Below are 21,039 nucleotides of genomic sequence, written 5' to 3'. Positions count from 1 at the left end.
GCTAATTTCTTTCTCCACTGTTACCTGGCCTCGATATTCCCTTCACAACAAATGCTGCTGGCTGGAACATGGAACATTTGACCCTCGAATTTTATTGATCTCGACAACTACCTCAGGCGTAATGGCAGATGGTCCAAAGTTCCATATGCAGAGGGCTTTTTTATTCTTCGCAGCAGACTGTCCCCCTTTGCTCCTCCTGCTCCTCCCTCCAACTTATTCTCCTTCAACTAACCTCCATTTACATTTCCTCTGTGCCGACAAACTCCCCTGACCGCCCCCACCTCCATCCTCATCTTTTACAGAAGTAAATCTCAGACCTTGGACACCCTTCTCCTCTCCATATGCCCCCTCCCGGTCAACAGCCCCCCCCATGATAAACCCTTCTCTCTTATCTCCCTCTCCTCCTGAATTGCCAGCCAAAGACAAGCCATTGCTGCCCCAGGACTCCACCCCTCTCACTTTGCCTCCCCGCACCCATTCTCGGGCTGCTCTCATGCCTTCTCACCCCATTATCCTCGGGCCTGTATCTTCTTTGCGAGGTGGAAGAAGCTAAGGGCATTGTCTGGGTACATGTCCCCTTTTCCCTCATGGATTTAGCCCAAATTGAGGGCCGTCTAGGGCCTCATACTGCAAATCCTACCCACTTTTGCAAGGAGTTCCTATATATAACTCAGACCTATTGCTTAACATAACAAGATGTCTATGTCATCCTAACCTCCTCCACCCCAGAGGAAAAGGATCATATTCTGTCTGCCGCCTATACATTTGCAGACACCATACACATCCGGGATCCCAATAGAAGTCCAACCAGACCCACTGCAGTTCCAGCAGTGGATCCTCACTGGAACTATCAGTCAGGGTCCCCTGATTTGGCTAAGATGTCTCATTTTCTCACATGCCTAGCTGAAGGCATGCATAGGGCTTCCCTTAAGGTCGTCAATTATGACAACATCCTAGAACTTACACAGGAGGTCTCTGAGAACCCAGCCTCCTTCATGAGCCAGCTTACAGAGGCCATTCTCAAGTACACCAACTTAGACCCCCAACTCAGAAGAGGGCAAGGTCTATCTTAATACCCATTTTATTACACACTCCGCCCCCGACATCAGAAGAAAGTTACAGAAGATGGAGGATGGACCCAAAACTTCCCAAAGGGACCTAATTCGATTGCCTTCCGAGTCTTTAATAACAGAGAGGAGGAAGAGAAACAACAAAAATTAAAAAGGGACCAGCATAAATACCTTATGTTAGCTAACACCATTAAGGGTCAGCCCACGAAAAGTCAAGGTCAAGAGAACCAAGGCTTGCCTAAGCCTCTCCAGGACTGTGCTTCAAGTGTAAGCAGACAGGTCACTGGGCATGACAATGCCCCCAACCACAACCCCCACCGGGTCCCTGTCCATTCTGCGGACAGAAGGGACATTGGAGGGGTGACTGTCCTCTGGCCTCTAACCAGGGGAACAGTAGACTACTCCAGTCCAGTTCAGCTCAACTTCAGAAGGACGAAGACTTCAGCATTCCCAATTTGTTCGGGCTTGCCACAGATGACTGACTGTGCCCAGGCTCGGAGCCCCACCTCTGACCATCTCAACGACTGAGCCCAGAGTAATCATGGTGGTGGCAGGTACGCTGGTCTCCCTTCTTGTAGACACGGGGGTGACCTACTCCATCCTTATGAATATGTGGGTATTTTACACCCATCCCCCAACTCTATTATTGGAGTTAACGGGGTCCATACTAAAACCTTAGCTACCTAATCCCTCACATGTACATTAGGGTCCTTAACCTTCGTACATTCTTTCCTGATTATGCCTGAATGCCCAGTCGCCCTCTTGGGAAGAGATATCCTGGCCAAACTAGGGGCATCCTTGTCTCTTAATTTAGATGGAGGGGCTAAGGTTGACTCCATTTCCCTCTTGGCTTTAGCGCAAGAAGCTACCCAAGGGGATACCCATCTTCAGCTGCACCATTATAGTGTGAATGTTAACCCCCTTGTTTGGGATACTGAGGACCCAGCAGTAGCCAGACACCACCAGCCAGTACGGGTCACACTCAAGCCTGGGGCTTCATACCCCAGTCGGTCTCAGTATCCCCTCAGTACACGAGCGATGCAGGGTCTACAGTCAGTCATTCGCCACCTGCTCAAAGCTTGACTTCTACGGCCAGCAAACTCTCCTGCCAGCACTCCGATCCTAGCTGTTAAGAAACCCAAAGGGTCCTTTCGATTAGTCCAAGATCTTCAGGCAGTCAACGAGGTTACTTCCCCAATCACTCCCACTGTCCCAAACCCATACAACTTACTCAATTCTGTCCCACCGGCACAACATTCTTCACCGTCCTGGACCTTTAAGTTGCCTTTTTCACCATCCCACTCAACCCTGACTCCCAGGACCTCTTTGCTTTTACCTGGACACATCCACATACCTAAAAAATGCAGCAACTTACCTGGACCGTCCTCCCACAAGGCTTTCGGGATAGTCCCCACCTGTCTGGACACAGGACTTAGCACAAATTAACCTGGTTCTCAGTCATCTAATCCAATATGACCTGTTGCTGTGTAGCCCCTCAGAAAGACTCTCACTGGTACACGGCCCTCCTTCTCAACTTTTTGGCAACAAGGGATTTCAAATCTCTTTCCACAAGGGGCAATTTACCCAACAAGTCACTTATCTAGGACTAACCTTAACACCTCATTCAAAAGCCCTGATGAATGAAAGAAGGACACTTATAGAAACCTTTCAGTTTCCAGCCACCAAGGCGAACCTCCTCTCCTTCCTAGGACCAGCTAATTTTTTCCGGACTTGGATCCCTGCCTTCGGGGCTATAGCCAAGCCCCTCTATCAGGCAACAACAGGCAATCTTCTGGACTCCCTAGACCCTTCCTCTAACCTTAAAGGTTCCTTTAACAGATTACAACAGGACCTGATCTTGGTGCCTGCATTGACTTCTGCATCCTGAGAAACCATTCTATATTTATGTTGACTCTAATTATGGCTTTGCCCTAGGTGTCCTCACCCAGCGCATGGGGCCCCAACTACAGGCCATCGCTTATCTCTCCAAGCCCCTAGACTCTTCCTCACTCAGATGGCCAACCTGCTTGTGAGTCCTTGCAGCAGCGGCTTTGCTGGTTCAGGATGCCCTGAAGTTAATTCCTTTTGCAGTAATCTACGTTGTGGCCTCTCACTCTCAAGAATCTGCTCACGCATCAGGCGGTAGTGGCAGCCTCACATTCCCGTGTCCAATTTCTGCCTGCCACTCTCAGAAAACCCTAACAGCCATTTAGGACATGGCAGTGCTATCAACCCAGCCAAGTCCCTCCACCTGGCACAGACCTCTTCGCCAACCACAACCCTGCATGACTGCATGGAAATTGTAGGTTCTTTTCTCATCCCTTCCCCAAACTCCAAGAATTCCCCTTATCTGGGCCTGCACCTACCTGGTACATCGATGGCAGCTCCCTAAATGCCCCAGAACATGGGGCAGGATATGCTGTTGTGAGCCTTGAAAGGGTAAAAGAGTCGGGGCCTTTACCTCCTGGGACTACCTCCCAACAGGCTGAGCTCATTGCCCTCATCAGGGCTCTCCATAGAGCTGCAGGTATGGAAATCAACATTTATACTGACTCTAAGTATGCTTTCCATAACCTGCACTCCCATGCTCCAATCTGGAGAGAACGAGGATAGCTCACAGCTAAGCAATCTTCAACAGTCAACAAGAAGCTGATCCTAAAAGTTTTACAAGCAGCCCAACTACCAAAGAAGGCTGCTGTCGTCCACTGCTGAGGACATTGGCATGACAACACCCACATAAACTAAAGGCAATGCTAAAGCCGGCTATGAAGCGTGGTTACAGGCTTGACAAGCAGCTGCTAAACTATGTTTTCTCTTGCCGGACAACCCACCCTCATATACGAACCAGGAACATCAGGACTATGCCCAGCTAGGAGCCACCGTTCGCAATGGATGGTTTATCCTCAATGGCCGTGTCATCCTGCCTCAGGGCCATGACGAAGACATCCTACATGCTTTACACCAACAGACCCACCTGGGATCAAAGGCTCACAGCAGTCTGTTGGTACCCAGCCTACATAACACCCGACTTCTTAGCACCTGCACCAAGATCACTTGTCAGTGCTCAGTGTGCCAAAAGGAGACAGCTCAAGGGAGAGTTAGACCTCCACCGTTCCCTACTCACCTGGCCAGGGGACAAATTCCAGGACAAGATTGGCAAATCGACTTCACCCACATGTCACCAGTTAAAAAGGTCAAGTATCTACTAGTGTTAGTGGATACCTTTTCCAGTTGAGTGGAAGCTTTTCCCACTACCTCAGAAGGAGCAAATGAGGTTGTTCGTGTTTTACTAACAGAAATTATTCCTAGGTTTGGACTGCCTCAATCCCTACAATCTGATAATGGCCCAGCCTTTATTTCTAAAATTACTTCACAGGTCAGCACAACTTTGGGCATTACTTGGAAACTGCGTGTTCCCTACCAGCCTCAGTCCTCAGGGAAGGTAGAACGCATGAATGGCCTTCTTAAAAGCCACTTAACTTGGCTTGCTTGACAGGTATGGGAACCCTGGCCCCACCTGCTGCCTGTGGCTCTCCTCCGCATTCACACAGCCCCACATGAATCTCACTTACTTAGCCAAACAATATCTAAAAAAACCTCTCGACTTATGTTTCTAAGTCCCTATCTATTACAGGACCAGTCTTCACCACGGTCTCCATGCCCCAAGGCCAGCAAATACTCATTTGTGTTTCTTATACTCAACATTCAGGATCTTGTAGCCCAGTAGGTCACCTGCCAGCTCTATGTGACTTCACGATCAATGTAACATGCCAGGAGCAATGTGAGAATCACCCAGCCTCTCATCTGAACCTGGCATCAAAATTTACATACCGCCCTGGCTGGTGTGGTTCAGTGGATTGAGCACTGGCCTGTAAACCAAAGGGTCACTGGTTCAATTCCCACTCAGGGCACATGCCTGGGTTGTGGACTGGGTCCCCAGATGGGGGTGCACGAGAGGCAGCCACACATTGATGTTTCTCTCCCTCCCTTCCTCCCTTACCCTCTCTCTAAAAAGAAATAAATAAAATCTTAAAAAAAGAAAAATTTTCATACCTTCTCCAGTTCACAACCCCTCCCCTACTAAAGCTCGCTGGGACTTGCAACCATACCTCTTGTACTATAAGCCCCTCTCCCCTGCCATTCCCCTTCAGTACCTCCAATCCCAGCTCCCCTGTGAGTGCCAACTGTCACCAGTGGTATAATCTTACTCTTAATCTACGAGGCGTTTTATAGCAAATTTCTCAGTGCCTGACCCCATCCAGGGAATGACCTGGGCAGAGACTATCTCGGTCTGGGAAAAAGAAACCCAGACAATACCTTTAGGAGGTACCTGGAACATCTACGGGGCACTCAATACAGGCACATCTCCGACAACTCTCAGACTTGCCTACCGCCTTCATCTTCAGGTATGCCTTCAACATTCTAGCATTTTCTTTCTGTGTGGATCACAAGCCTACCTATGTCTACCTACTAATTGGACAGGGATTTGCACCATCGCCTTTCTAACCGCTCCCCTCCAGGTGATGCCACCTGACTCGGAGATTCCTATTCCCCTTTCTACGGCGATAAGAGCAAGACGAGCTCCAGTACTAATCCCCATCCTGGCAGCCCTTGGCATAACTACTGGAGTCGCAACAGGAGCAGCAGGGCTGGGAACATCCCTCAAGTATCATCAGGAGTTATCCCTAGAGCTTGAACAGAGCCTAGAAGATATAGCACAGGCTGTTTCTAAATTTGAATATCAGGTAAACTCCCTAGCCGGAGTTGTCCTTCAGAATAGAAGGGCTTTAGACCTCCTTACTGCCCATAAAGGGAGTACCTGTGCTTTGGGGGGCAAGACTGGTGTTTTTATATTAACCAATCTGGACTAGTACAAGATATAGTTAAAAGGCTAACAGACTGAGCTGCCCAATTAAGAGATAAGCAGCTCATCAGATTCATGGTTTAACTTAACTGTCCCTCTGAAGTCCATCCTTCTACCCCTCCTTGCACCTTTGCTAACACTACTTTTAGTTCTCATCCTAGGACCTTGCCTCCTACAACTCCTTGTCAACTTCATCAAAAGAATCATCAATACAGCTATGGTGCAGACAGCCCACACCTTCATGCTCCTGTCTACTCCTTGGTACCAACCCCTGCCAGCACACGAAACATCAGAGATACAGCTACGGAGGGAAATATACACTCTAACTACACCCCCATGCCAGCAGGAAGTAGCCGGAACAACTAACTGCGACACCCTTTTTCCTAAAAAACCCTCCATCCTTGACACTGGACCTCAGCATCATTCTTTTTACTACAAACAGAAGATTGGAAATATCAGAACATGGCGGCAGCTGGACTGTCCGCCTGGACTTTAGACATATGCAAATGGACCAAATCCAAATAAATCATGGGCAAATTAACCTGCCAAAAGTGTCAATGGGTAAAATTCACGCTAACCAAAATGTATGTCTGGAAAGGTGTGGAGACGGCACCTGCATCTGCAAGGCAGGAGACTCCAACGGGCCCTTGAGATAGACCAGGAGTCTCGTTTCCCCCTTTTCTTGCTCCTGCGGACCCTCGTGTTGGTCTGGGAGTTTTCCTCTTCCCTCTAACCCCTTTCCCTCCCTCCCTTCCTTCAATAAACCTGGTGTAAAATCTTAAGACTGTTCTCTGGGTGATTTCTTGGAGCAAAGGCAGCCTGACACACATGATGGAGAGCAAAAGCAGACACCTTTCCAAGCCTCACGGAGCTTCTGTTCACGCCATCTCACAGAGTGTAAACTTGTGGTAAGTAACATAAAGAAGACAGACAGTACATGGTACTCAGAGAGCCAATAACAGAGATCTAGCCTAATTGGAGAAGTCACGAAGGCCTTCCAGAGAAAGTAAAAGCTGAGAGCTGAAGGATGAAGAGGGAGTTAGCAATGGAGGGTTATTTTCAGACAGAGGAAAGCAGCTTGTCCAAAGACCCTGTAGCACCTAGGATCAAAAGGCCAGTGTGCCTGGGGCAAAGAGGAAGTTTGAGAATTATCTAGGGCTCTAGATCACTCAATGGCTGAGGCTTTGCAGACTACATTCAAGAGTTGTGATGACCCCAAGAGCAATGAAAAAGCCACTGAAGGGTTTTATGAATGTTTATTTGGGGGGCAGGTAGGCTGAGGGGAAGATGCTATCAGATCTGCAGTTTGCCTTTAGCTTCTGAAATAACTAAGAAATGCAGGTGGGTCAGGCAGGAAATATAAGTTCTGTCAGGATGTGACAATAGCTTGGGGACTAGGGTGATAAAAGGGGTGATGAAGAAGTCAAAGAATTCAAGAGATATTCAGGAAAACCTGCTGATGTATCAATATAATACACAGGGGCTGAGAGAAAACAGTGTCCATGAGAACTGGGTTTCTGATTCACATGAATGTATGGGAGAAAGGAACCATTCAGGAAGGGATCTGCTCCAGAAGTATCTGTAAGGCAATTTCCCATACTCCAAAGAGAACCTAAATGCATTCCAATCTTGCCTTAACTCAGTTGATCCCCTACTTCATTTCTGTAATAGGAATCCAAGATTTTTCTATTTGCCAAAATCAAATTGACTCTCAAAAGTACAAGATTTTTCCAATATTGAAGATATGTCAAAGATTCTGCCACAGCTTTGAAATCAACTCCAAATAAGTTTAAAATTGTTTGAGTATTGGACTAGCATTATAGAATGTGTCACTTCCTATGACAACTCCTTTGATAAGACTTAACATGCATTTGCTGTTTAAACGTTTTAGAGAAACCTTAAGTTAAGAGTACTCTCACGTAATATTAAAGTAAAATATGAAATTTCATCAAGTTTTACAGTAATAGGAACTATGATACTTGGAACTATGCAGCTTTTATGTTTGTCTTTCAACATTTTGGTTTTTTTAAGTATATTTTATTGATTATGCTGTCATAGTTATCCCAATATTTTTCCCCTTTGCCCTCCTCTGCTCTGTACCCCACTTCCCTCCATCAATACCCCATCCTTTAGTTCATGTCCATGGGTTATGCATTATGAGTCCTTTGGTTTCTCCATTAACTTTAAGATTTTTAATGCCCCCCTGTCTATTTCGTACCAATCAGTTCTGCTTCTTGATCCCTGCACCATTTCCCCCATTCTCTCCCTTCCACCTTCCCACTGATAACCCTCCATATGATCTCCATATCTATGGTTCAGTTCCTATTCTAGTTGTTTGCTTAGTTTGTTTTTGTTTTTTTAATTTGTTGATAGTTGTGAGATTGTTGTCATTTTAATTTTCATAGTTTTGATACTCTTCTTTTTCTTAGATGTGTCCCTTTAACATTTCATATAAGGGCTTGGTGATGATGAACTCTTTTAGCTTGACCTTGTCTGGGAAGCCCTTTATCTGCCCTTCCATTCTAAATGATAGCTTTGCTGGATAGAGTAATCTTGGTTGTAGATCCTTGCTTTTCATCCTTTTGAATACTTCTTGCCAGTCCCTTCTTGCCTGCAAAGTTTCTTTTCAGAAATCAGCTGACAGTCTTATGGGAACTCCTTTGTAGGTAACTCTCTGCCTTTCTCTTGCTGCTTTTAATATTCTCTCTTTAACTATTAGCATTTTAATTATGATGTATTTTAGTATGGTCCTCTTTGAGTCTAGCTTGTTTGGGACTCTGTGCTTCCTGGACTTGTATGTCTATTTCCTTCACCAAATTGGGGGAATTTTCCTTCATTATTTTTCAGCTAAGCTTTCAATTTCTTGCTTTTCCTCTTCTCCTTCTGGTACCCCTATGATTCGAATGTTAATATATTTAAAGTTGTCCCAAAGGTCCCTAAGCCTCTCCTTGTTTTTTATCAAATCTTGTTTCTTAATTCTGTACTGGTTGACTGTTTATTTCTTCCTTATGTTCCAAATCATTGATTTGAACTCTGGCTTCCTTCACTTCACTATTGGTTTTGTGTGGATTTTTCTTCATTTCATTTAGTATAGCCTTCCCTTCTTCCCTTCTGTGTTTGCCATACTGAATCATTTCTGTGGGTTTCATTATCACCAGTGTTTTGAACTCTGTTAGGTTGGCTATCTCCTCCTCTCTTAGTTCTCCCTCTGGAGTCTTGATCTGCTCCCTCTTTTGGGCCATACTTCTCTGTCTCCTGAACTTGACAGGCCTCTATGTTTCCCTCTCTGTATTAGGTAGAGCTGTCACACCTGTTATATTTTAAGGGGCGGAGCCTTAGGTGTTGGTCAGTGCTGGGCAACCAGTTTCACTGCCTTGTGGTGCTGTATGTGGGGGATGGGTCAGAGAAGGAACAATGCCAGTTGCTTGGCACTTGCCCCTTTTCCAGACACTTCACTGGCTTCCCGTATGCAACTGGCGCCCCTCTAGCTGTGGCCCTGGTTGTGGTACCCAGAGTGGGGGGATTTCCATATGTCTAGGACTGTGGGGTCCCTCTAAATGGACTCTTCTGAGAGAGTGGCAGTTTCTTCTACCTCCCCAACCCCTACTGGTTTTCACAGTTAAAAGCAATGAGGCTTTATTTTCCCAGCACTGGAACCATAAGCTGCACAGTCTGACCTGGGACTGGGATCACTCCCTAGGTGTGTCCCTCCTGGCTTTTATAATGTGTGACTGCTCATACTGCCAACTAGCCACAACCACTGCCTTGCTGCTGCCACCACCACATCGCATCCTCTCTTTCCCCACTCCTCATCTCCACCCCTCCTATCTGTCTGGATAAGTATTAACTTCTTTAAATCCTTGTTTCTTGTTTGTTGAACTACCATGCAGTTCAATTTTCTGGTAGTTTTGGCTGTTTTTGTTTTTAGGTAGATGTAATCCTTCTTATGGTCGTGGAAGAAGGTGAAGCATGGCTACTTAGGCCTCCATCTTGGCTGGAAGTTTGTTTTTCAACATTTTGAAATGCCAGTAGAAAACTTAGTATTTTGTAGGAAAAGATATGATTATAAAAAACCACGTAACTTTTTGATCTTAACATACAAATATTTTGTTTCCAACCAGTCCATGTTTACATCCATCAGGTTCATTTGATGTAAAAGATTTTTACTAAACATACTTTCTCAATGCTATCAATATTCGCTTTCCTAATATTTGCACCTAATGCCATTTTCATAGTGGAATACTGATGTCATTAAGTCTTAGAAACATAGAAACTTCAAATCTGACTAACCACCCAAAAAAATAAGTGAATAAGAGTTTTGCCCCTTTAAAATCAACCTAACACATCACAGTTTAGTACTAAAGAATTTCTCTAATTTTGGCAGGATGGGCTCCTTGGCCACCTGCTTGTACTAGGCCCTGACTAGTACGTTATTAAGGCTCAACTGCAGTTACCAGAATGTTAGGATGGCTTATACAGAGCAGTAGCATTCCTTTTTTTCCCCGAGCAGATTTTATCTCAAAATGTCAAAAGGCAAGACTGTGGTCTGAGGCCCAACATGAAAAATTTTATCTCCACGAATGAGGACAAAGAAGTTTTTAAACAGTCAGGTTTTAAACAAGGCCATTAACCAATATTAATTAGTTTGTAAAACCAGATTGTCTCCACACTAGAGACTGTACTATCAAATGTGGTTCTTGGAAAGAAGGGCTGGAAAATCTGAAATGGGTGACCATCTTATTTCAGATTTTTCTTAAAACATGGAATCGGACTCATGGCTCTAAGGCCGGGAATGGGCAGTGCCAAGGGCGAAGCAGGGAAAAGCCTGCAGGGAGCTTGTCTTCCTCAGAAGGTGTGGTCCCTGTCTGCTCCGCAAAAATGTGCGAGAGGGAGTTAGAAGGCCTGGCTTTTCCGTACCAAAGCCCTCAAAATGACACCGCAAACCACTTCCTTCTGGGAAATGACAATCCCAAGCATTAAGGGACAATGGAGCTACACGCAGACTCCTCCGGAAAGATGGAGACCGGAACGAGATGGGGTCGGGAAATGGGACTGCGGCACACAGCGGTCCAGGCCAGGACTTTGGGAGCGTGGGAAGGCCTGTACCTTTCACAACGTGCCCGCAGGCTGCCCAGGCCGCGTGGAGCCCGCGGGTCTCATCTGGAAACCTAGGGCATCCTCCGAGGAGCAAAAGGTCTCCGGAGGAGCCCTGCCAATCAACTGGGGCGTTTCCTCCCCTAAAAAACACAAACCCTCACGGAAGGAAGCAAGACCTGTCTAGGGAGGCAAGGCTGGAGGCAAGGCCGGAGGCCAAGGGTTGCGCAAACTTGGGGCCCGGGAGGCCTGGCGGGGGGGGGGAGGGGAGGGCTCGGAGGGCACGGCTGCGGGCGAGGGCCCCGGGGGCTTGGGCGCGCAGACCCTGGACTCTGACACGCCCACCGTCGGGCGGCTTACCTGCTCCTCCTCCGGGGTCAGCTCCGGCGCCATGTCGGCCTGGGGCGCGGTCGGTGGCTCCATCCCGCCACCTCCGCAGACACCACTGGCTGGGAGCGCGACGCTCACTCAGCAGTCCACGTCTGGCCTGCGCATGCCGCCGCTTCTCGTCCGAAGGCTCCCGAGTGCCGCTGTCTTCTGGGCGGAAGTCCTTGTGTGTTTTCTCCGCTCCTCCGCGCACTCCCACTCCTCTCCCGGAAAACAGCAGACGGGAGCGGAGAGTCGTCGAGAGGCAGGAGGAGGAAATGAAGAACGTTAGAGGCCTCGGTGGTGGCGCCTCGCTGCCACTGAACGTGACGGGTCCTCTGGCTGCCTGTCTGGCCACCGCGGCCCCCTCAGCGCAGCTCCTCAGAAGCCGCGCAGGCCACAGCGAGGGACGGGGAGGCGGCAGGACCTAGTGGGCGCCGAGCTCCGCGCGGCTCCATTGAGAAACTGCGTGTCTCCTTAGCTAATGGGCGGGCCGCAAGCTGGGTCAGCCGGCCCGGGACGCAGTCCGGGAGGGGGCGACAGAGAGGTGCCTGGCGGGGCCTCCAGCTGAAGGAAGAGTGGGCGGGAGGAGGAAAAGGAAGGCGGGAGCGTGCATTTTTGTGAGGCGAAGTTCCCCGGAGGGAGAGGACAGTCTTTCAGAAACGAGCTGTGGCCGGGCACGCCGCCATGGTGACTGGCCTCAAGCGCCTGCAAGTGAGGGACGCAGAGTGTGTCTGCACCTGTCCCGGTCGCTGGCCGACGGAAAGCCGGGTCAGCCAGCCGGCTCTCGCTCTGCGATGCTATCCCGTACTTAACTGTCAACGTAGCTAACTTCAGTCCCCACTCCAGCAGCCTCGCACTTGGAAACCGCATCCAGAACACCTCTGTTTCTGCAAGCCTCCAACTCCCCGCAGGCGGTACAGTGAGTGTCTTACAGCGTGGTCTGAGCCCGTTCCGTCTCAGGAAAAGCAGGGGCGCCCCTGTTTTCGCATCATTCCAGACCGAAAATAAACAATATAAAGGGCTGAGTCCTGGAGAGCTTGGGAGAGACCCAACCAAGGGTCTTCAGACAGCTGAGGCAATGCTACTCTGGGACTTTTAAAAGCAGCCTCTCACTTCATGCATTTGAAGTACACAGGTCCACTTATATGTGAAAATTACTGTATTGTTTTTCTCCCTAAGCAGGCAAATGGCTGGAGGAAAAAATGGCAGGACCTAAGTAGTACATACCACCGAGTATGCACAGGAAAGGACGGAGGCTCTCAACCCACTGTTTACAGTTCTATGATATATTTGTTTTGCCCAGTGAACCTCAGTACACCAAGGTTCAATGATTTATCCAAAGTCACACAGCTAATTAATCAGTATTAAGCTAAAACTTTAACCCAGGCATTTTAATGCCTAGTACAGGGATCAGGTGAGGAGAATTAATAAAGGGAGAAGTTTAGCAGTGGACTGGGAGAGAACTCAACAGTGTTTTTAGAAGCACAGCTGTGTGGGGGGGAACGTGTGGGTGTGTAAGGGAACAGTTTTCGGAACTCACAGGACAACGTTTGGAAGTTTCTGAGCAGAGGTATGGGTAATAAAACTAAGTGCAAGGTAGCTGGCTAAAGTTGCTCTGAGGTAAATCTTAGGGTAATCGGAGTACAAAGGATTTGCCTATAACTTCAGGCTCAAACTAAGGAAATGAAGTATGGTACTGTCATCGTCAATCAAATCTTAAGAGAGCAAAATGGTTTGTAACAGCTAAAGAATGGACACAACATAATGGCCTATCAATAGGAGAGTCAGTAAATAAATTATAGTACACATACTGAAATAATAAGTTCACATTTATTGTATTCTTGCCATGTGCCACACTGTTCTAAATGACTTGCATTCATCTACTCTCATCACAAAAGTATGTGATAGCTGAAATTATGCTCCTTGTTTTACCAAAAAACACATATAAGGTAGATCCATATGTACAGACATAGCCTTCTTGCATTTTTAAATGCTTGGACACAGGGCCTCTAAAGAAAGGCTAGGGTAGGGTTGGAGGAGTGTAGGTGACAGAAATCACATTCTTATTAAATTAACATGAAGAGGAGAAGGAAGATGAAAGGGGTCCAATACAAAAGTAAGGAAGGGGACCAGACTACAGGTGGTAAGCACACAATAGAGTATACAGATGTTGTATTATAAAGTTGTACACCTAAAACTTATATAATGCTATTAACCAATGTTTTCCCCAATAAATTTAATAGTTAAATAATTAACATCAACTTAAATCTGAAAGTGGAAAATAAATTACAAAGGGAATATTAGGGGGAGAGGTGTTACGGTTCTATTTTTGTTTTTTGCTTTTAAAGCCTAGGTTTCAGGTGTCTGTCTAGAAAGCTTATCCTCCCCTTCTTATCTTCATGAGACAAATCTGACTCATCCTTAAGGTCTCAGCTCAAAAGTCACTTCCTCAGCAAGATCTTCTGTGGCTACTCCCTAAACTGAATTAGACTCCCTGTTAACTCTCACAGTACCATCTAATTTTTTACCAGAGAGCAGGTCACAATTTGCTATCATGTACTTGTTCATTAGCCTAGTGTCTGCCTGCTCCTTGAAACTCTAAGCTCCAGGGAGTTGGGAACCACATCTGTCCTATTAGTCCCCAGAACCTCAGTGCCTAGAGCCTAGTACCTAGTAGGCAGGCCCTTCATAAATGTGTGTTGAGAGACTAAATGAAGAGAGTCATCTTAACTCTGAGGTCTTTATCTTACCATTTTCTCCTGCCTTGTTTATATCTGTTCTTGTCTAAGACTAGATACTTCCAAGGCTGTGATTGAAATTTTATAACCCTTCCCCCAAAACAACTTCTAAAATCCAAAGCTACTCAAAATATCTATTGCCTATGAAAGAGACGTGTGTTGTGCTATAAGAAGTGCTTTGGCTATAAAATATCCAAAGTTCTTATTGCCATTTTTTCCAAAAGACAAACAGATACAGAGTAAAGAGGTCATACTGCTAACCAATGTCTTAGGGTGAAAATTTTTTTGTTTACTCATAGGCTATGCCTATAATCACTAGGATGGCTGAAGGTGAGCCTCTGTAAGGAAGGTGAAAAATCTCATCCCTTGTACAATAGATTACATTTTGCCCCATTACCCAATACTACAGGAACTGACTGGTCCTTACCATAGCCATTCTCTGGGTTGTTTTATTTTGTTTGATTAAAATATGATCTGCCTCTTTCCTCACATAATTTTCTCATCTGACACCCCTACTTACCACTACCAGATCACATGTTAATCACTATACTATGTTACTTTTACACCTGATACCTGTGTCTAGAGTTTACACAACCCCAAGTTATAATTATTTGCTTCCTTGATAGTCTCTCCCATTAGATCATGAGCTCTTTGAGGGCAGGGACCATGTCTTATTACTGTCTCTTCAGAACCAGCACAATATACAGTGCACAGTATGAGGTGCTCAGTCACTGTTTGCTGAAAGAATGGGTTTGTCCTTTTCTAGCAAAGTCCAATTCTTACCAAAGAATACCAAACAGGTTTGGTTATCTTGGATACTTAGTTGCTTGTGAAAAACATTCACTATAAGAAAGAGGTACCATCTGAATTAGATTGCATTGCTTTCACTCACTTTGACTTATGTGTGTATTAATGAGGAGGCCAGAGCAGACAGAACCTTATTTGAGCCAGTTTCAATTCCCTCCCTTACAAAACATTTGCTAAAGTCACCAAAGAGTAGCAGAACTGACAGATTTGAATTCCATTTTTTATTTCCCCAGTCTGTCTGCAGAGAAAACCTGAAAGTCAAAAGCAGAGGGAGACAAAAGGCTTGAAAGATTGCCAGCCCACTGGGAGGGAGCAACTTTGTTACAAATGCTAATGGTCTGTCTGTCTCAAGCTCCAGCCAGAAGAGATCTCTAGGTTTCAAAATTTGCCTCTTCAGTCCCACAGTCCCTCAAGATGGGCAGAATGCCCCTGGGCTAGGCACAATAGTTGCCCAGGCTGCCTCTGGCCACCTTTCTGCCTCTGTAAATCACCAAGGCTCAGGTGAGAGTCCCTGGTTGGCAATACTCTGTATTGTCACTCATAGCTACCAAAAAGTTTAATGCTGTCCATGACTCCACTGGGAAAGGAACACTGGAAAATCCACATTTGGAACTTTCCTTGACTCTGCCCCATGCATTTCTTCCCTTGCCTGTTTTAATGTTTCCTTTCACTGTGACAAACTTTTATCATGTATAAAGGCTTTCAGTAAATTCTGTGAATCCTTCTGGTGAATTATGAAACCTAAGAGTGGTCTTGGGGGCTATCCCTAACTTCCAATTAGTGTAAAATGACAGCAGTCTTGTGGATCATCCCTAACTTTGGTTAATAGACATGTAGTGGGATGGGGAGGGCACAAAGGCGAGAATGGCTAATTCTGCCTACTGAGGTAAAGTTTCAAATAGGGATCTGTTGAATAGTTTTAAAAGATGACTAGGTATAGTCATTAGGTGAATGCAATTAGATTAAAGAGGGATGGTGTGGGGGGGGCAGGGGTGTAGTATGAAAAAGATGTGTACAGAGAACATAGAAGCAGCATCACTAGGAAGGAGGAAGCAAAGGAGACAAGGTAATTTATGGGTTATGGAACCAGACAGATACACTAAGGCCAGATCATGAGGAAGTTCCCTAGCCAAGGTGACTAAATGCAATTAACAGGGACAAGGATCCCAGGAAGAGCATGGCTAAGGGAGAAAGCTAATGAGTTCAGTTTGGGACATGCTAACTTTGAGATGAATGGGAGATGATTGAGAGATGACTGGTAAGTGGTCCACTATATTTACAGGGCCAACAATAAGACAGAGGAGGCATCAGCATATATAGGGCAGGAAAAGTCAGGTAATGGGAAATGTCCCTTATCTTTGGAAAACAGGAGACAACCAGCCCCTTGATGAGAACACTTGAAGTGTTATGGACACAAGTCAGATTTCAGTGGGTTGAAACGTAAGTGAGAAGTTAACTAGTGGAGATAAATTATTGCAAAATCAAGTGGATTTGTTTGACACCAACTCTTCCATGCAGTCATTAGAATCCAGCATGGCTTTTCTCAGTTGACATTAAAATAACCAAGACTTCTGACTTTCGGCCAAGACTGAGGCGTATACAGAAACGCTGCATCTCCCTCCACAAGTAAGAAGGAATACAACTACCTCAAAGCTAGAAACAACCAGAAGTTTCAGAAAATCAAACTGCATGGAAGTCCAGCAAACAAAGATATAAAGAAGAAATACTCATCCAGACAGAGAGGAGGGGCGGAGCCGAGGCAGAGAGGATGCAGTGTGGTGGCGGTGGCAGCGGCAGGCTGGCAGAACGCTTAGTCACACGTTTTAAAAAGTCGGGAGGGACACCTGGGGAGGGTTCCCAGCTCCTCACTGGACCTCGCAGCTCATGGTCCCAGCACCAGGGAAAATCAAGCCTCATTGCTTCTGACTGTGCAGACCAGTGAGGGTTGGGGTGGAGGCAGAAACTGCTGGTCTCTTAGCAGAGTCTGCTTGTTTAAAGGGCCCCCACAGTCCTAGAACGTCCGCAGACCCACCCACACTGGGAACGATGGCCAGGGCAGCAGCTAGAGGGGCACCAGTCTGGTGTGGAAGTGGGGAAGGTGCCTGGAAAAGGGGCGAGTGCTGGGCAGGCGGCATTGTTCCCTCTCGGACCCCTCCCCCACATACAGCACCACAACAGTGGTGAAACAGGTCGCCCTATACTGACGAACCCCTAAGGCTCCACCCCTTACAACGTAACAGGAGCAACAGCTCTACCTGGGACGCAGAGGCAAACAAACACAGGAGCCTGTCAGAATGAGGAGACAGAGAAGTATGGCCCAAAAGGGGAAACTGATCAAGGTTCCAGTGGGAGAACTAAGCAACGAGGAGATAGAGAACCTAACAGATGCAGAATTCAAAACATTGGTGATAAAGATGCTCACAGGCTTGACAGATATGCTTGAGTACAGCAAACACATAAAAGAAGTGAAGGCTATGCTAAGTGAAACGAAGTAAAATCCACACAAAACCAACAGTGAAGAGAAGGAAACCGGGGTTCAAATCAATGATTTGGAACATAAGGAAGAAAAAAAGTCAACCAATGTAGAATGAAGAAACAAGAATTGAAAAAAATGAGGAAAACTTCCCAAATTTTGTGAAGGAGATGGACATACAGGTCCGGGAAGCACAGTGTCCCAGGCGAGCTGGACCCAGAGGGGACCACACCAGGACGCATCATGATTGAGATTCCAAAAGTGAAAGATAAACAGAATCCTGGAAGCAGCAAGAGAGGTAGAGTTGCCTACGGGGGGGTGCCTCTAGAAGTATCAGCTGATTTCTCAGAGGACACTTTACAGGCAAGAAGGGACTGGCAAGCAGTATTCAATGTGATGAAAGGCAACCTGCAACCAGGATTACTCTATCCAGCAAGGCTGTCATTTGGAATGGAACGGCAGTTGAAGTGCTTCCCAGACAAGGTAAAGCTAACGCAGTTCATCATCACCAAGCCATTATTATATGAAATGTTAGAGGGACTTAAGAAAAAGATCAAAACTATGAACACTAAAATGACAACAAACTCACAACTATCAACAACTGAATCTAAAAAATAAAAACAAAACCCAACCAAACAAACCAGAATAGGAACAGAATCATAAGTATGGGGATCATTTGCAGGGTTATCAGCTGGTAAGGGGAAGGGGGAGAAATGGGGATATGGTGCAGGGATTAAGAAGCATAATCGGTTGGTAATAAAATAGACAGGGGGAAATTAAGAATAATATAGGAAAGGGTGAAGCCAAAGAACTTATATGCATGACTCATGGACATGAACTAAGGGGGATGGGATTGCTGGAGGAAAGGGGGGTACTGGACAGAGGGGAGCAAAGGGGAAAAAATTGGAACTATTTTAACAACATAATCAATAAATAGACTTTTAAAAAAATAACTAAGACTTCTTATTTTGCCTGGTCGTTTTTTCAGTGCATGGGTTCCAGTGGCACTTGAGCTAAGTTAGATGATCTCAACAATTGTAGTAGTCCCTTGTTAACTCATGCCAAGCTGGTCCTCCAGTCAAGGCAAGTAACTCAGGGCCACACTGAGCAGTGGTATCAGGAAATAAATTCTGGCTACTTTAAATAAGATGAAATTTACTAGATGTTTACAGGTTTTGCAGCAAGAAAAAGAGACACTCCCAACCCCTCCCTGGGCAAAATAAATGAATTCCTACTCATCACTTCCTTTGTTCCTCTACTTGAGACACAAATTCTTAGGAGTGTGTGACTATCCCAAATTGAGTCATGAACCTGATGCTTGGCTAAGGAGGGGAGTTACCCCAAGTTATAGTCCCACCATACCATATTGCCTGGGGAAGAGATAATTCCACAAAAAAGAATGTGGGAAATGTTCAGAAGGGTGGCCAGAAATCTAATATCCAATCACAGTACCATATAATATAACCATCTTTGTAACAGATAGCATCTCACAAAGAACCATGACCAGGACATACATTCTATTTGGTAATTGACAACACTAGCTCCTCAGTTAAAAACAAGGGGCACTCTTGAGATACATCCTTCCAGCAATCATTCAACAATATCAAGTTGCACATGGTGATGTTTGCTGATACGTTCTTTGACTCATGTATTTGTCCACAGAGAGTATCCTTTGGGGAAGTAGTCCTTCCAGACCTGATTATTTCTGGGCAGAGCCCAGCCAAATCTGACTGATGCTAGCTAGCATGCACTGCTCCTGAAATGACACAGGTGGCTGCTGAGAATACAGACTACAGCATTGAGGAGGCAGGTGATCAGAGATGAAATATCTAGGCAGCCAACAACATGATTCTTGATAAGAGGAACACGAGGCTCCTATTGCAGAATTGATCCTACTGGAATTCAGGAAATCTGCAGCCAGCAGGAACATCACTGGGTGTGGGGCAGGTGGCTTCTTCTTGGATTTAAAAAAAAGTTATTATTCTTAAGAGAGAGGGGATGGGAGGGAGAAAGAGTGGGAGAGAAACATTGATATGCGAGAGAAACATCAATCAGTTGCCTCTTGTACACGCCCAACTGGGGACCTGGCCTGCAACCTAGGCATGTGCTCAGACCAGAAATCAAACCTGAGACTTTTCAGTTTGCAGAACGATGCCCAGCCCACTGAACCACACCACTCAGGGGGCATCTTCTTGGATTTGACAGAGTTGGCCTGAGCAGCTAAGAGCCCAGCTGGAAGGCTAAGTCCACTGGTGTGCTGAATCTGTAATTAGGCTCCACTCAACCACAGGTCCCACCAAGATTTGTTCACAGAATTAATCAACACAAAGGAACAACTGGATGTCACACATCTGACCTGGATCCCTCTATAATTTTGTCCATAGTACACTACTGCTGCTAGAGTGGAATAGTTAATTATTCCGTCCAATAAGATAAGTCCTAGGAAGGTGGAAAGCAGTGTGGGAGCAGATTACAGCCAATGGGAAATGAGACATGTTTCCTGAACCCAGAGCAGACACTGTCTTCCTTCCATTCCCACAGCTGACAAAGATCTCTAGTTTATAAATCTGAATGGCTTTTATCCACTCAAAGCACTTCATTGGCTCTTTTACATCCATGACATAAAATCCAAAACCTCTGCATAACACAGTCAGGCCCCTCTCTCTCTCTAGCTTCCTGTCCCACAGCCCTTCAATTCTATGTTATGCTTGAGCCATGCTTGAATTGACTTCAGCAAGTCCCGCCCTATCTGCCCTGCAGGAGTGCAGCTGTGCACACTCCTGCCTCTGTGAGGAACTCCTAACCTCCCTGTCTACAGAGCACATTCCTGTCCCACCTCTGAGCCTCAGTCCTACTCTGACCTCTGTGAAACCTCCTTCTGCTCTTCCCAGCCCCCGAGGCTCTATGGGCCTTTCTGCACTACAGAAGTCATCCCATCGTCTTCACTCACTCTGTATGCTGCTGGTGGATTTATTTTCTCACTGGTCCTGTCTATCTCCATAACCCACTCTACATCACAGAGGCCTAGCACAGGGCTTATTTTCTGGAAGGTGCTCAAACATTTGTTGAAGTAGTGAATGAACACCATTTGCATTTTATCTCTGGCAATGTCTAAACCAAAGAAAATCACATGTGTCTTCTTAGAATAGGAAAGATATTCAAATTCTAAGAACTGCAGTTCCTGGTAAGACCTTTTAGAAAATGACATTAGCAACAGTAGCAACTGGAAACTCAGCAGAATGCTTAAGTGCTAAAACCAGAGTGAAATGGACCATGGTTTAGGGAGCCTGGGAGCTCAAGATTTAAGAGTCACAAGTTCTTGGGTTTCATTTTTATTTATTTTTTTATCCTCACCTGAGCACTTTTTTTTTTCCCCATTACTTTTAGAGAGAGAGGAAGTAGAAAGAGAGAAACATTGACTGGTTGCCTTACGTACTCACCCAGACCGGAAACCAAACTGGCAACCTAGGGACGTGTCCTGACCAGGAATCAAACCAGTAACTTTTTGGTTACAGGGCAATGCTCCACCAACTGAGCCACATGGACCAGGGCAAGTTCTTGGCTTTTAGAACATAAAAGCTACTTTCTGGATTGATGCACTTGCCTGTACAACCTTTAATAAAA

The 21,039-nt window shown here is 46.0% G+C and overlaps 1 protein-coding gene across 1 annotated transcript in view; it reads right to left on the bottom strand.

Annotated features, from left to right (window-relative positions):
• Positions 1-11,906, bottom strand: part of PTPN9 (protein tyrosine phosphatase non-receptor type 9) — a 109,598-nt gene extending 97,692 nt beyond the window's left edge. Inside the window, exon 1 of the mRNA XM_090269973.1 lies at positions 11,389-11,906. Coding sequence (XP_090126099.1) covers positions 11,389-11,451 — 63 coding nt within the window. The 5' untranslated portion in view covers positions 11,452-11,906. The remainder of the gene's footprint in view (positions 1-11,388) is intronic.
• Between the last annotated feature and the right edge of the window lie 9,133 nt (positions 11,907-21,039).

The sequence above is a fragment of the Furipterus horrens genome, unplaced genomic scaffold (genome assembly GCF_987537825.1).
Source record: "Furipterus horrens unplaced genomic scaffold, mFurHor1.1.pri manual_scaffold_3, whole genome shotgun sequence".
Lineage (NCBI taxonomy): Eukaryota > Metazoa > Chordata > Mammalia > Chiroptera > Furipteridae > Furipterus > Furipterus horrens.
Note: the sequence above shows the minus strand (reverse complement) of the source record. Positions and strands in the feature narration are given on the sequence as shown.